The 15437-nt window shown below is 42.8% G+C and overlaps 1 protein-coding gene across 2 annotated transcripts in view; it reads left to right on the top strand.

The window, feature by feature from the left end:
* LOC147012196 (alpha-N-acetylgalactosaminide alpha-2,6-sialyltransferase 2-like) overlaps positions 1-15437 on the top strand; it is a 63922-nt gene that overhangs the window by 14621 nt on the left and 33864 nt on the right. For both annotated transcript variants that reach the window (XM_085856028.1, XM_085856027.1), the window contains exon 2: positions 12355-12460. In XM_085856028.1, coding sequence (XP_085712154.1) covers positions 12355-12460 — 106 coding nt within the window. The remainder of the gene's footprint in view (positions 1-12354; positions 12461-15437) is intronic.

Below are 15437 nucleotides of genomic sequence, written 5' to 3'. Positions count from 1 at the left end.
AGAGGGTGCGCCACAAACACCAAGGAACAAGGAACAGTAAGTTCTCTCCACATCCGGTGGGAAGAAATTGAAAAAAACTCTGACAGGCAAAACCCACAGTTTGCATTACTCTGTCATGGCTTCAACACATACACTAAACAGCATTGCATCTCATAGACTCGCGTGTGATCACCTGACAAATACCAATCACATTTCTATCTCATCCTCTTGAATCTGCATATGAATCTAATTTCACACCAAAAGCAAAGGCTCGAACAAAGACTCAGTGTAAAGATATATGCCACCCCCCACAGATCGAGTGGAGGGGGTTCTCACACAGTGTAGTTTGCGACCTTTGCATGGAAATACAACGCAAAGAATGCATAACATGCCATTTCAAACAGACCCACAGCTCAACTCAGCACGAGTTAAAATATCGTCAAAATCCCAACAGAACACGTTTCATTGCAGTGAATATTGGACTCGCACAAGTTTCATTTTTTACTCTCAGTAACACATGCATCTCAATGCAAATCACCAACCATGCTCCCAGCTGGCTAATCATCTCCTGCACTCTACAAAACGTTTCGTGCAAATCATTGCATTTACAAATCCGTAAAACCTCCACACAATATAATATAACAACCTCACTGCCAACAAACTTCCAGTGAGTTCAATGAACAAAAAGTAACTCTTATAACTCTTACCAACAGGTAACTTATAATATTTATCTATTTTAACCCTATCTCGGCGTCTCAGCCATGTCCTCGGCCATCTCTCTCATAGCCGGTCCGTATCAAGGCAAACATGTGGCATGTCGCTTCATCATGCCCATTTAATTACGCATCTGGCTCCTTAACGAGCCTCTTCTTGTCATCTGACTCCTCTTCTTCTCCAGCACTTTTCTAAAACAACTACAGTACTTATTGTTCACTTTAAAACGGACTCCCTCCGCTGGATCCTCTTCTTTCTCTCAATAAAATTATCTGACAATGAACTTTTCTTTGTTCGAAATGCGTTACCTGGCGAGAGCGCTCTCCCTTACCTTCGCTCAAGCACTTGTCGTTCCTCCAGGTACTGCCTCCGGCAGATTAAGCACCTCCGGTCACGAGCACCGCACCAACGTCGGTTCGAATCCGAGTCACGGCGCCAACTGATGTGGATTTTTTAAACCCACCTTGTTGTGATCGTTGTCCTCCTGAAGGATTCTAACTGGCCGATTGTGGAATCCTATTTGACTTCAGACAGAGTTTAACGTTTGTCCGATTTGATTATAAAATCCTACAAAAACCCTATCGACACTGATAAAACTGATGTCCACACAAGTCCTTCCTTGTGAAACAATTTATTTCCTAATTATACACCATACACTTCTCACCCTTGTACAATGCACTTAATAATCCCCATTGATTGCAATATTATTTGGTTCTATTTTATTTATTCTTACTTTAGTTAACAGTTAGACCAACCCGATTCAATTCACTTCTAGATTACATCAGAGAGTTTTATTCTAACTTGGTACTTGGTCAGTTCCAAGGAGTACAAGCCACTGAGAAACTATACTTCCTCACGTGCTTGCACTGATAACAATGTACCTTTCAAAGCATTTTATACTTCCATCAGAGAGAGTTTGGGGGATATTCACCCAGACTGTAGACGTGTCCTTTTAGACAAAAAGCCACTTCGTACATTTTCTAAGCAAAGGTTCATTTATCAGCTCGGTCACTCTGCTCCAGAACAACACATTTCTTATCATTTAGGGCAAAAGTCTTTTGGCCAGAAATGACAGCCAATTCAATTTGCAGCATAAAAGTTACATTTCTGAAACTCCATTTGTTACAATTTAAAATACATTAATATAATTTTTTCCCCCACAATCCCCACTGCTCCTGGACGACCATTATGGTCCCGAGCATCACATCTGTCTCATGGATTCTGTGGAATCTAAAGTTCTCAAAATTATTGGAATCTCCTGTGAGGAGGCTGAAGCACAAGGTCTGTTGATTTCACATCACAGGCAGGTTGGTGGTCTTTAAATTTATTTATTTACTGGCATAACCCGCGCTCTGCGTGACATGTTGGGGTGGGTGTGTTTGAGAAAGGAACTGATGCAGCGTATCAGTAGTAATTTTACTTTAATGCAGTAAGTGGAATACGATTTCACCGTTTCAGAACCATTTTATTTACTTTTTTGTACCATGCACCTCATATGGTCTTTGAGATAATGTAAGCCGAATATCACGTTACTCGAGCACAGAACAAAGTCGAAGATAGCGCGACACGAAACAACAAACTTGGAAATAATATCTAAGATTTTTAATTGCAACTTCTCCAATGTTGCTCATTCTCTCTGTCATCTGACTCTCCCCAACAACTCCAGGATCCATGTGTTCTTCCTGTAACTACCTCTTAGTTAAACTTCCAAAATGCAGACTACTGTAAGTGCACACCTTAACTCTTTTATTCCTTGCTTTTCCCATCTTTGGAACTTCCTTCAGAGCAGAGGTTGTTCTGTCTTACTCTTCCTTCGAGGGCTTGAAAAAAGCAGTGCACCACCCCTTCATGTCATCATCCATCCTGACCCATGGTCTTTATTACCTCTGTTAACTCTCCCATAATCCAATCCTTGAACTTGCTGATTTTTTCTCTCTCTCTTTCTCTCTTTCTCTCTTTCTCTCTTTCTCTCTTTCTCTCTCTCTTTCCCTCTTTCTCTCTCTATTTCCCTCTTTCTCTCTCTCTTTCCCTCTTTCTCTCTCTCTTTCCCTCTTTCTCTCTCTCTTTCCCTCTTTCCCTCTTTCTCTCTCTCTTTCCCTCTTTCTCTTTCTCTCTCTCTTTCCCTCTTTCTCTTTCTCTCTCTCTTTCCCTCTTTCTCTTTCTCTCTCTCTTTCCCTCTTTCTCTTTCTCTCTCTCTTTCCCTCTTTCTCTTTCTCTCTCTCTTTCCCTCTTTCTCTTTCTCTCTCTCTTTCTCTCTTTCTCTTTCTCTCTCTCTTTCCCTCTTTCTCTTTCTCTCTCTCTTTCCCTCTTTCTCTTTCTCTTTCTCTCTTTCTCTCTCTCTTTTTCTCTTTCTCTCTCTTTCTCTCTCTTTCCTGTGTTGTTGATCCCCTTGTCACTTGTGCTCTATTGTTGCCTCACAATGAGCCTCATTCCTGCAGAAAGAAAAAAAGAAAGAGCAGAGTTGTCAAGGGATGTAACATTATGTGGGTGATGTTAAATGAAACTGCTTACATAAATAAATAAATGAAACAGAGTTACAGTGAAGGGAGACATGGAGCAGCATAAACAGCTGGTGGAAGAATGGTTTGAGGTGTCAACAAGATGGAGCCATGGCCGACACGCAGCATAGCTGGGCCCTTTTACCTCTTTACTGAAGGCCTACAGGTGTCCACCATTCAAGTGTAATCTGGCTGTAATGTCCATAAATTAAAATAACTGTGTGCAAAACACTCCAGAAGAAAGTGGTAAAATTGACTGTTTACAGTGGACCGTTTATGCAGCGACGAGCATCGGTCACAAATGAACGTCACAATTTTTTGAAAATACCTGCATAATATGAAATGTTGTACTTTGGCTTTGCAATGCAAGAATTGATGTAAATGAGTGAATTAACCATCAGGTCCACCTCACTGGTTTTCCAAGTTATAGGATTTCCCCCCTGCTCCCTCATTTTCCTCTGTTATTTTTCTTTTTTTCCCAGTTTTCACTTCCACTTCTGTAATGATAATTCCCTCTGCCACCAAAAGTGAAGGAAGTTGTGTTTTCATCCCTTTCTTTCTGTCTGTCTATCTGTGTACAGGATATCTCAAAAAGTTGTGGATGGATCCGGATGAAATTTTGTGGACAGGTTCGGTGTAGAACACGGACGAACCAGGCCCATCGCTTGGGGGGGGGGCATTTGGGTGCAATGCCCCCCATGGCGCATCTGGTGCCCCTCCCCAATTGTACGCCACCCATTTATGCCCTGTTGCACCCTGTGAACAACTTGGTGTTTAAGGATGAGCACCCACTGTGAACTCCTTGCTGTTTAAGAGTTCACCTGTGTGAACTAAAAGCCTTATTCCTGATGTTCAGTGTGGTGAATAATAAGGCCTTCTTGGATAAACTGTTCTTTAATAATATCCTTCTTTGAATAACAGTCAAGAGATAAGTGTGCGCTTGCCAGCGCATCTCCAAAGGCAATTGGCAAGACAATACAGTCCAAGCCCACAAGATAAAAAGATAATAACGCAAGCACCAACGCCAGCAGCCAAGACCTCGTGTCGAATGTCGATGCTGTGGGTGGTTATGTATATCATGGATCATTTAGTTTTAAGGAATAGCCAATCAGTGTCTTCGATATGGAGGCCCTATTAAGCAGGTTACCTGATTGGTTGTAAGTTAGGTATAAATGTAATATAGTCATAATATAATAATATGAATAAGGAAAAGACATAAATTTACATAATTATAGATGAAGTGCACCGTGTGACCTTCACAACCCTCCATCTTACAAAAGTAATTTTCTCATAAAAATTAAAAATGTGTGTTTGCAATCGTGCTTACATTTGAAATTATGCAGATAAAACCTGTTTTTGGTGCATGCATCATTTAATAAACAAGTGAAATCCTTCAATACAGCGCGTGTGGTGAAGCAAATGAGTACACTAATGTTATATTATTGAAAGAACCACTTATCACTTTGCCACCAATATCTGCCATAATTGTAAGTAAATTTAAACGACTAATGCATGACGAAACACTTGTTTATGGCTAATATTAAAGAGACTGATGGCATAAGAAGAACTTGGCTTTCAGCATTCGGAACGAAATGCCATGGTGGGTTGAAATGACGTTTTTCGTTCGTTCGTACATGAGAGGGGAGCGTTTCTTGTTTTTTTTTTTCCGTCAAGCAATAAATTCAATGGTTTTCACATAACATAACACATTAGTGTCACAAATTTCCATTGAAATACTCGGGTATTTCCGTCAATTGTTGCCATTTCCGTCTCGGTTACGCACTGCATCTTCCGGACGGCCGTCATTGGCCCACTTGAGCCACGTGGTTGGGGGGGGGGGGACACCGGGGACATTTCAAACTCGGTGCAATTGTATACAGCGCACGCGCTGTAATAAAACCGTCAACCGTCAAATCTCGTGAGTCGCGAGATTAGTGACACGAGTCACGAGGGAGGAGTCACGGAAAGTACGAGCTAGCAGCAGTAGAAAAAGACATGGATATACGAAAATGGCTAAGAAAAGGAAAAAATGCAACCGCCGAAAATAAAGAAGATGATGAAAGACATGTTGTAGGAGGAGGAGGAGGAGACGATCATGTCGATGAAATGCCAACAGAAGCTGGCCAACCTGGCCTCTCCAGAAACGTTAGCCCTGCAGTTGGAGCCCCAGCGCAGGCATCCGGGTTGCCACGCTATGCGGCGGCCTCGGGATCGGGTGTGACTGTTAAGCCACTTCCTGATGATCTTGGAAGTGAGAGACCGAATCAAGTTGTTCTACAGCGGTACCCTGGCCATCTGTTTCAGAACAAGAGTCGCTCTTTTGTGTCCTCGTGATACCAGACTAATGAATGGCTGGAATACAGTGTGCAGACAGATGCAGCATTCCGCTATCCATGTAGGAAGTTTAACACTGCACGCGGCCCAGTGGAATCTACTTTCACAGAGCGAGGCTACCGGAATTGAAAACATGCCGTTGAGAAAGACAGGGGGTTTCACAAACACGCAACTTCAAAGGAACATTTAACTTGTGTTTTGAGGTGGAAGGACAATGAGAGGCGCATCGATTGTGGTAAGGAGATTTCCACACTCCTCAATGCTGACCAGCTAAGTAGAAACCGGTACTATGTGTCTACTCTTATAGATGTTGTGGGATTTCTCGCCGAAAATCAGATACCTTTTAGAGGGAGCCTTGTTCATTTTGAGGATATGTCAGACGGGCACAGTGGGCTCTTCATATTGCTTTTAAACTACACACTCAAAAAAGACACCAAGCTAGCCGAAATAATAAAGCATATTCCACGAAACGCAAGTTATACTAGTTCGGAAATGCAGAATGACCTGATCTGCACATTGAGTAATGTGACGGATGCCATCGTGGAAGAAGTAGGCACATCGTGGTTTACTATCAAGGTGGATGGGACGAGGGACCCCACTGAATGTGAGAACATATCAATCATCATTCGCTTTGTATCGGCATCAAATGAAGCAACAGAGCGTCTACTCACAATAGCGACAGCCAATGCTGGAGATGCAAAAACATTGACAGACCTAATAATTGCAGAGCTGACAAAAACAGGACTTGACAAGTCAAAAATATTAAGTCAGGTGTACGACGGGGCTTTGGTAATGGCTGGGAAGCACGGTGGGGTGCAAAAGTTGTTGCAAGAGATATTGGAAAGAGAAATTCCCTATGTGCACTGCTTGATTCACCAAATCCATCTGGTAGTTATCCACGCACTGGCAGCAGAGAAAGCTGTCACTGATTTCCTCGAGGTTTGTTGTTGCCTGTCCAAATTCTTCAGAAAGCCCACTGTTGCTGTACAGTATAAAGTTGAGCAGTTAAAACGACTTCTTGATCAAAGGTGGATGGGACATTTAGCCACTGTGTCTGTGATCATAGGATATTTAAGGATATCACATCCTTACTGTCGGAGATTGATGCAGAGCGTGCCTACGGTGCAACGATGAGGATGGAGGCTATTGGGCTTTTGCAGGAAGTCTCTGGGCCTGCCTTCATGTTCATTGCTATCTTTGTACAAAAACTGCTGATGTTGTTAAATGGCCCTAACAGACTCTTGCAGGCAGAGGACATGGACTTGCGAACGGGGTTGGAACTGGTGGCGAGTGCAACAGAGTGTGTGAAGAAACTCCGCTCTGAGGATGATTTCACTGATCTGTGGAACAAGGCCAACGATGCTCACACTTCTACACCTGCACCACCAAAACGGAGACTCACAACGAATAAGAATTGGAACAGTTTGTAGTTTTGGAGACTACAGGCCCAAAACAACGACAATGACAAGACGGAACTGCAGAGGGTTTTTTTTACAGCGCAATTGACACTGTGCTTGGCGAGATCGCTCAGCGCTTCAGTGAGCACAACACACAACTCGCCCGTTCACTCGCTGCCTTGAATCCTGAAAATGGCACGTTTTTGGATCCCCACTTGCTCCAGCACATCATGACATTAACAAAGTCAACCATCAGTGAAACAGAGTGTGTGGTTGCAAAGCAGTTTATTCACTCACAGACAGAAAAGCAGCCAAACGAGAGATGGACAACACAAAAACTCCTCTCAACATACCACAAAATGCTGGAAGCCATGCCAAGTGTAGTGACTGCTATGAGACTTTGACGAACACTTTGTGTATCCACTACCATTTGTGAAAACTCATTCTCAATATTGAGGAATGTCTTCACTGACCACCGACGGTCCATGCGCCATGCACGCAAGGCACAACTGGTACGGCTGGCCTTCGAGTGAGGCCTCACGCAAATACCTCAATGAATGTAAGGAGAAGGTCCTCAGAAGATTCCACACCGAGACGCGTCGCCTGCAGCTCTTCTGACAGCGAGTACAGCGGTATTAAAACTATACGAGGAGTTCAGATTGTGTGTGTGACTGCTGGTAATGCGTGTGGTTGTGGTTGCGGTTGTGGTTGTGGTCAGCACCCGCCATGGTCAACTGCTTTATACTTCTGATGTTTAAGTTAAATGTTGTGTTTAGTGCTTTGCATTTCCCATATCTCGTGCTTTGTGCATAACCTTAAAGGCCCGGTCACACCTTGACGTTTTAGCCAGCGATGGCAACGTATTAAAATGTATGTAAAACGCTGGCTGACGTTGAACTTTTGATGTTTTTTTTTTAAGATTCGGACGTATTCATAACGAGTTGGTCGTATGCATAACATATTAGTAATGGACACGAACGTTTCGTTGTGTTAGAGATAACTTATACCAACGAATGCTGACCTGTTGTCGGCCTACACAACCGATGCCCAACGATAGTCTAACTTCGGCATAGCGCGTTGCACGCATCGCCGACGATGTCGTGACGTAGCCTATTAAAAGGCTGACGCACAACGATTCGAATCATAACTGCCGTAGAAATGGAAGTGTCAACATCACGGTCACACCTTGGCGATCTTGCCAGCGTATGCCGACCTAAGAAAAATGTGTCTAAAACGTTGGGGGCACGTCAAATACGGTATGAGTAAGTTTGTTATACGTGAGTACAATGCTAAAGTACGCTATCATACGTCGTAGTAAGTAGAGTACGTCAAGAAATTTTAAACATGTTCAAAATTTTACGACGTACTCGGCGTATGACACACGTTCCCGCATGCGATGGGGATAAGTTTTACACACGATATGTGGACGCTTACACACGTCCACAAAGGCTACTTATAAGCTACTCATAACTCGAAAAACGTCGCGGTAATGTCTTTTTTACGCGAAACTTATTTCTAACTTATGTTTGACGTGCTTTGAACCAATTCTTTACGTAGTCCCAACACACATCGACGTATGTAGACGTATTCCAATGACGTCTTCCGGTCGACAAAAAAAAAAAAAATTAACGTGTTTCTAGGTTACAACTGCCATATAAAGACGTGTTCCCAGCAGTTTTGGGAATTGGTATATGAAAATGCTGCTCATAAAAGGGAACCCAACAGTGTTTTCGAGTCCTTTTTGAGTCGATGTCCATGTCAGCAGTATCAGTATCAGTATCAGTATCAGTATCAGTATTAGTACTAGTAGTAGTTTGTTCATGTTGGCAGTAGTAGGTGAGTGTGAGGGGGAGGGTGTGGGTTATGATGGATCCTCCTTGCGTCCGCGTGTCCACGTGTAGGTTCATAGGCTGCCACTCAACGATTTAAATGGCTGCATCTCCACTATTGAAAGTAGACGCTTGCGCTCAACAATTGGATTTTTTTTACACTCAACGACTTTTAAACGGTACCACTCAGCCATTTTCATTGTTTACAATGAACGATTTAAATTGCTGTCACTCGCCTTTGTTTTTTGACGCTAGCGCTCGGAAATTTTAATCGTTTCTATTGAACGTGCTAAATCGCTCAAACCCCACTATTGAAAGTAGACGCTTGCGCTCAACAATTGGATTTTTTTTACACTCAACGACTTTTAAACGGTAGCACTCTGTCATTTTCATTGTTTACAATGAACGATTTAAATTGGTCACTCGCCTTTGTTTTTTGACGCTGAGGTTTTGAAATTTGAAGCGTTTCTTCTGAACGTGTTAAAACGCTCAAACTCGACTATTTTAAATAGACGCTGCCGATGGACAATTGGAATCAAAGCCAAGCTAGACATCGAAGTGTGAACATCCTTGTCATGCCGAAGAAAAGTTTGAAGAATGCTGCAAATAAGTGTCCTGGCCGTGGCCGTGGACGCTGATGCAAGGACGATCCATTATACCGACGTCTTTCAGCCTATGAGTAACTTAAAAGTAACGTCTGTCGATGTGTGGCAACGATCGCGTAACGTGCCAACAACACGTTAATCGTAGGTTAGAAATAAGTTTCGGGTATGCTAAACATTACCTCGGCGTGTCTCAACTTATGATTAACTTACAAGTAGCATGTGTTGACGTCTGTCAACGATCGCAGACCGTGCATACAACTTGTGGCCAGCGTAGCGGAACGTGTGAGTCATACGCCGGCATACGTCGTGAAATTTCAAGCATGAAAAAATTTGAGGACAACCGAAAAGTACAACGTTTAAAGCCAGCGTACAACGACGTATGGCAGTGTTTTTCAGCGTGCTCTCAATGTTATCAAAACTTACCCATAACGTATTCAACGTGTGCCAGCGTTTTAGAAAAAAAATTCAAAAATCGGCATACGTTGGCTAAAACGTCAAGGTGTGACCGGGCCTTAAGGTCCTGTCGCACCTTGACGTTTTCGCCAACGTATGGCAAGGTCTCAAAATGTATGTAAAACGCTGGCATACGCTAAACTATTGATGTTTTTTTAAGTTTTGGGCGTATAATAACGTGTTGGACGTATGCATAACTTATTAGTAACGTACACAGAACGTTTTAATCACATATAGATAAATTATACCAACGAATGCTGAGCGTGTTGTCGGCGTTCACAACATATGCCCAACGATCGTCTAACTTATGCATAGCGTGCGGCAGCGTATCGCCAACGATCACGTGGTGTAGGCTATTCATTGGCTGCGACTTGACGATTCAAATCATAACCGCACTGGACATCGAAGTGTGAAGCCGCTGTCACACCTTGACGTTTTAGCCAGCGTATGCCGACATATGAAAAATTTGCCGAACCAAGCTGGCACACGTCGAATACATTATGGGTAAGTTTTGTGTATGTTAAGAGCACGCTGGCATACGTCATAGTATGCGGGCATACGCCGAGTACGTCGATAAATTTTCAGCATGTTGAAAATTTCTCGACGTATGACACACATTCCGCATACGCTGGCATAAGTTGTAGGCACGCTACGCGATCGTTGACACACGTCGACATACGTTACTTGTACGTTACTCATAAGTCGAAACACGTCAATGTAATGGTTAGCGTCAGTGTTCCAGACTCCCTGGTGTTTTTTTTTTAATATATTTTTTCTTCTTCGGCATGACTGTGATGTTGACACTTCGATTTCTAGTGCGGTTATGATTAAATCGTTGAGCGGCAGCCTATTAATTATATTATATTATAACCGCAATAGAAATCGAAGTGTTAACATCACCGTCATACCAAAGAAAAACAAACAAACAAAAAAAAAAACAGGGAGTCTGGAACACTGACGCTAACCATTATATTGACGTGTTTCGACTTATGAGTAACGTACAAGTAACGTATGTCGACGTGTGTCAACGATCGCATAACCTGCCTACAACACGTTACTCATAGGTTAGAAATATGTTTCGGGTACGCTAACCATTACCTCGACGTGTTTCGACTTATGAGTAACTTACAAGTAACGTGTGTCGACGTGTGTCAACGTTCGCGTAACGTGCCTACAACTTATGGCCAGCATTATGCGGAACGTGTGAGTCGTACACTGGCATATGTCAAAAAATTTCAAGCATGGAAAATTTGTCTAACACCTTGGCGTACTATGACGTATGCCAGCGTACTACGACATGTCAGCGTGCTCTTAACGTATGCAAAACTTACCCATAACGTATTCGACGTGTGCCAGCGTTTTAGCCAAATTTTGCATATGTCAGGCATACGCTGGCTAAATCTTCAAGGTGTGACAGGGCCTTTACCTCTGTGTAATTGACTGCTTTAAATGCGGACCCTGTGGTATCTTCAGGCTGGTCGTATTTGCTGTTGATAGTTTAACGTGATGATCGCAGGTCATAGCCTACTGTATCTTATTTCAAAGTGCACTGATTCCAGTGCCAACCTCCCCCGTTTACTCATTGTATCTCTGGTATATTAATTTTCTAATGCCAATTCTTGACAACACCTTGTATGAGTGCACCTGAATTGGTGCCAATTGTCTAATCATTGAATATCTGCATTGTGAATGTGCCAGTTTGTTGCGGCTCTCGTGCATTCAAATAATTTTCGGCCAAAAACATCGGAACATATTAAATTTAGCTGAAATCAATTTGGTTAGTATGCGGCAACCTCAGTATAGATGCGTCAATGCTGCATGAATACAATAGCATACAGGGTTATCAAAAATATTAAATATTATAATTGTGTCCCCAATCCAGTTCATTTGTCCTCCTTAATACTGAGCCCTGGCGACGGGCCTCGGATGAACTAATTAGATTTTGGTGAGGTTCTGGATCCGGATCTGGATACGAGAATCATTTAATTTTTAAAAGTGATTTTCACCATTGATCGAATTGAACCAATATATAGCACGATATCTCAAAAAGTTTAGGATAGATTCGGACAAAACTTTGTGGACAGGTTGGGTGTGGGACAAGGACGAACTGATTAGATTTTGGTGAATATCTGAATCCAGATCCGGATACGAGAATCATTTAATTTTTAAAGTGATTCTTCACCATTGAACGATAGGGCCAAAAACGATATAGTACGATATAGCATGATATTTCAAAAATGTATTGGGCCCGATATGTTCTCGTGAATCAGGCATTACGTGGTGGAGGTATGTGCTCTACCGAGTGCTCTTCTAGTTTGCACCTGTATCACGCTTGTTCAACCTGTGTCCTCTTCCAAGTCTCCCTCTAATTTGCCCTCTACCCTGCTGTTTGTGCATCACCTCTTCCTCCCTCCCCCCTCTCTTTCCACTTCTTTTTGTTCTGTTATGTCCTCGTCCATTCCGTGTTCTCATTGCTCCATGAGCCCAGACTTTGTACTGTATATGAAAAAAGGATCTCCTTACAATGTTTTATTTGCTTTCCCAGCAAGGAGAGAGAATTGATAACCACAACACAATCACAACAATTTACCACTGCTTCCTGGCTCGGGGACAGCTATGCTTCTGAGACTCCACTCTACTCTGCTTCTGAAGTATGTTTGCTTTTCATGTTAATGTCAACAAATACAGTCGACAGCGTATGAAATTTCACTTTAAGTAATGTACTAATTTTTTTTTACAGTGTGGTTACTAGCAGTTAGGTTAGTTATGTAAAAATTGGAATGATGTGAACTTGGTTAATAATAGTCGTAATAACAGAACATAACTAGCAACACACCATGGAGCAGAATCGGTCATCATTGTTGGACAATGACACAGCTGGATGGCTGGGCAGGGATTAGCCTGTGCAAGTGGAACCATGCCTGAACAAGTTGTGGCCTTGGAACAATAGGTAACTTTCTGATTGGCTCTTGAAAGATGATGAGCATGCCTTGTATGCTTGGCATAAAATATGATGATTGAGAGAGACAGCAGACGTAGAAAGGCAAAGAGAGTAAGAAAGAAGGGATTGACATGTGTTCCTAAAGCAGTGAGATGAAGGAAAGAGCACGCCATGGGAGAAACTTTGGTGAAGTGGCTTTGCTAGGATAGCATAGTGTTGTGTCATGCTCGTTGGTGTATGGGTGATGAAAATGAGGGGGGGTGGGGGTGGTGGCATTGCTGAAGGGAGGTGGGTTGGGGGGGGGGGAGATTATTCATTCAAAAAGTCAGCCTCGATTTCAGTGGGGATGGACTCAGCTACTTAAAGCATCCTTGGTTGTGGCACTGTATTTCTACACAGCGATTTCTCATGCTGGGTAATTTATGGCAGCAAGCTTTTGTGTTCCCCATGGCAACACGAGCAGCTTGTTTCCAGGTGGATACACTTTCGACAGATATTAAACCATTTCTTTCCATCACAGCACTACACACTTCTGCTACTGCTTTGTTCTATTTCACAATTGCTTCAAGCCTGGTGTTGGCTTTGTAGTTAGGGTGGTGGTTTGGGACTCTAGGGTCCTGAGTTCGAGCCCCATTGGCTGCTGAATTAACACCAGGGGATTGACTCAGCTTGTCATCCTTCTGAGGTCAGTGAAATGAACACCAGTGCACTGGTAATAGGGGCATTGCATCAGTGGCATAGCCAGCCATGCCCCTCACCAATGATGCAACCAGCAGCTAAAAAGGCAGCACACGATGGGAACAATTGCTTCAATGTAAAGTTGATACAATTCCCTCAACTGCTTGGTGTAACTTCTTCTACTGCTCATTGCACCATCAAGTCAATCACATGCTTGATGCAATTTCTCAATGTGCCGAGGCGTCGATCACCCTTCACCAAGGCATGAAGACATCGATGTACTTGAGAGAAAAACGTTTATTTTTCACCAAAACATGCGGCCGCAAGGAGAGAAGCAAACACCAGGAACACCAATTAGAAATTGAGGTTACCGGAGAGTGCTCTGCTCTATCAGTTGAGCTACTCTCTTAAGGCGCTGTCACACCTTGACGATTTAGCCAGCGTATGCCGACTTATGAAAAATTTGGCTAAATCGCTGGCACACGTCGAATACTTTATGGGTAAGTTTTGTATGCGTTAAGAGCACGCTGAAAAACACAGCCATATGTCGTAGTTCGCTGGCTCTCATCGTTGTACTTTGCTGTTGTCCTCAAATTTTAGCATGCTTGAAATTTTACGACGTATGCCAGCGTATGGCTCACAAGTTCCGCTACGCTGGCCATAAGTTGTAGGCAGGTTACGCGGTCGTTGACACACGTCGAGGCACGTTACACGATCGTTGACACACATCGAGGCACGTTACTTGTAAGTTACTCATAAGTCGAAACACGTCGAGGTAATGCTTAGCGTACCCAAAACTTATTTCTAACCAATGAGTAACGTGCTTTGAACCTATGTGTAACGTACCTCCAACGCATATTGACGTATGTAGACGTATTTGATTGACGTCTTCCTGACGACCACAGAACTTACTGAACGTGTTTCTAATTTACAGCTACCGTATAATGGCGTATTGGCAGCGTTTCAAAAAAAAACAACAACAATAACTTCCGATATTTCGTCACGTACCATTACGTCACGTCCGATTGCCTCTTCAGTGTGCTCATGTTTTATTCTTCGTTCCTCCTCTGTGAATATTTTCTTTTTGAGGATATTGTCACGTCGACGTCGAAACTTAAAAGCAAATGTCCGAATATATTTTAAAATTCGTGATAGACTAAAAAAATAACAAAAACAACAAAAAAAAAAAACAACAACAACCTCAGATATTTCGTCACGTGACTTCACGGAGCCAAGGAGAAAAAAAAATGTGCCTTGACGGAGAAAATAAGTTTCGGGTATGCTAAACATTACCTCGACGTGTTTCGACTTATGAGTAACTTACAAGTAATGTGTGTCGACGTGTGTCAACGATCGCGTAATGTGCCTACCACTTATTCCCAGCGTAGCGGAACGTGTGAGCCATACGGCGAGTACGTCGTAAAATTTTCAGCATGCTTGAAATTTCACGACGTACGAGACATTACAGGAGCGTTTTAAAGTTCAGCACAGGTCGATACGTCTTCTTTCTACTGTCAGCCGCCCCGAGAAACTGAGGCTAAACTTCAAGGTCGATGAGGGAGAGGTAAATGTTGTTGGAATTTGAAATAAAAACACCAGAAGAGTTTTCTCGACTATTCCAACGAATTCCGGTGGTTGGAGCTTAAAATAAATGAATTCGAAAATTTACCCCCGAACGAAGGACCACCCTGACACACACACACACACACACATATATACATATATATATATATATATATATATATATATATATATATATATATATATATATTGTTGTAGAATTTCACCCGTCGGCGTGCGAATGACCGCGTCTAACCAATAGCGGTCGCTTCGCCCACCGAACAGACAATCCAGTCGTGACTTTCTGGAACAACGCCAGAAACCAGTCACCGGTGGGTTTTTAATCCAACCACGCCCATCCGTATTCTACCCGTGCGAAATAGGGTCAATTGCCGAATATCGATATACCTAAGTACCCGCGCGGGTAACCTACCGAGGGACCATCCCTC

The sequence above is a fragment of the Eptatretus burgeri genome, chromosome 15, assembly GCF_056783735.1.
Source record: "Eptatretus burgeri isolate ZD-2024b chromosome 15, Ebu_testis_v1, whole genome shotgun sequence".
NCBI lineage: Eukaryota > Metazoa > Chordata > Myxini > Myxiniformes > Myxinidae > Eptatretus > Eptatretus burgeri.
This window is presented reverse-complemented; position numbering and strand designations above follow the sequence as displayed.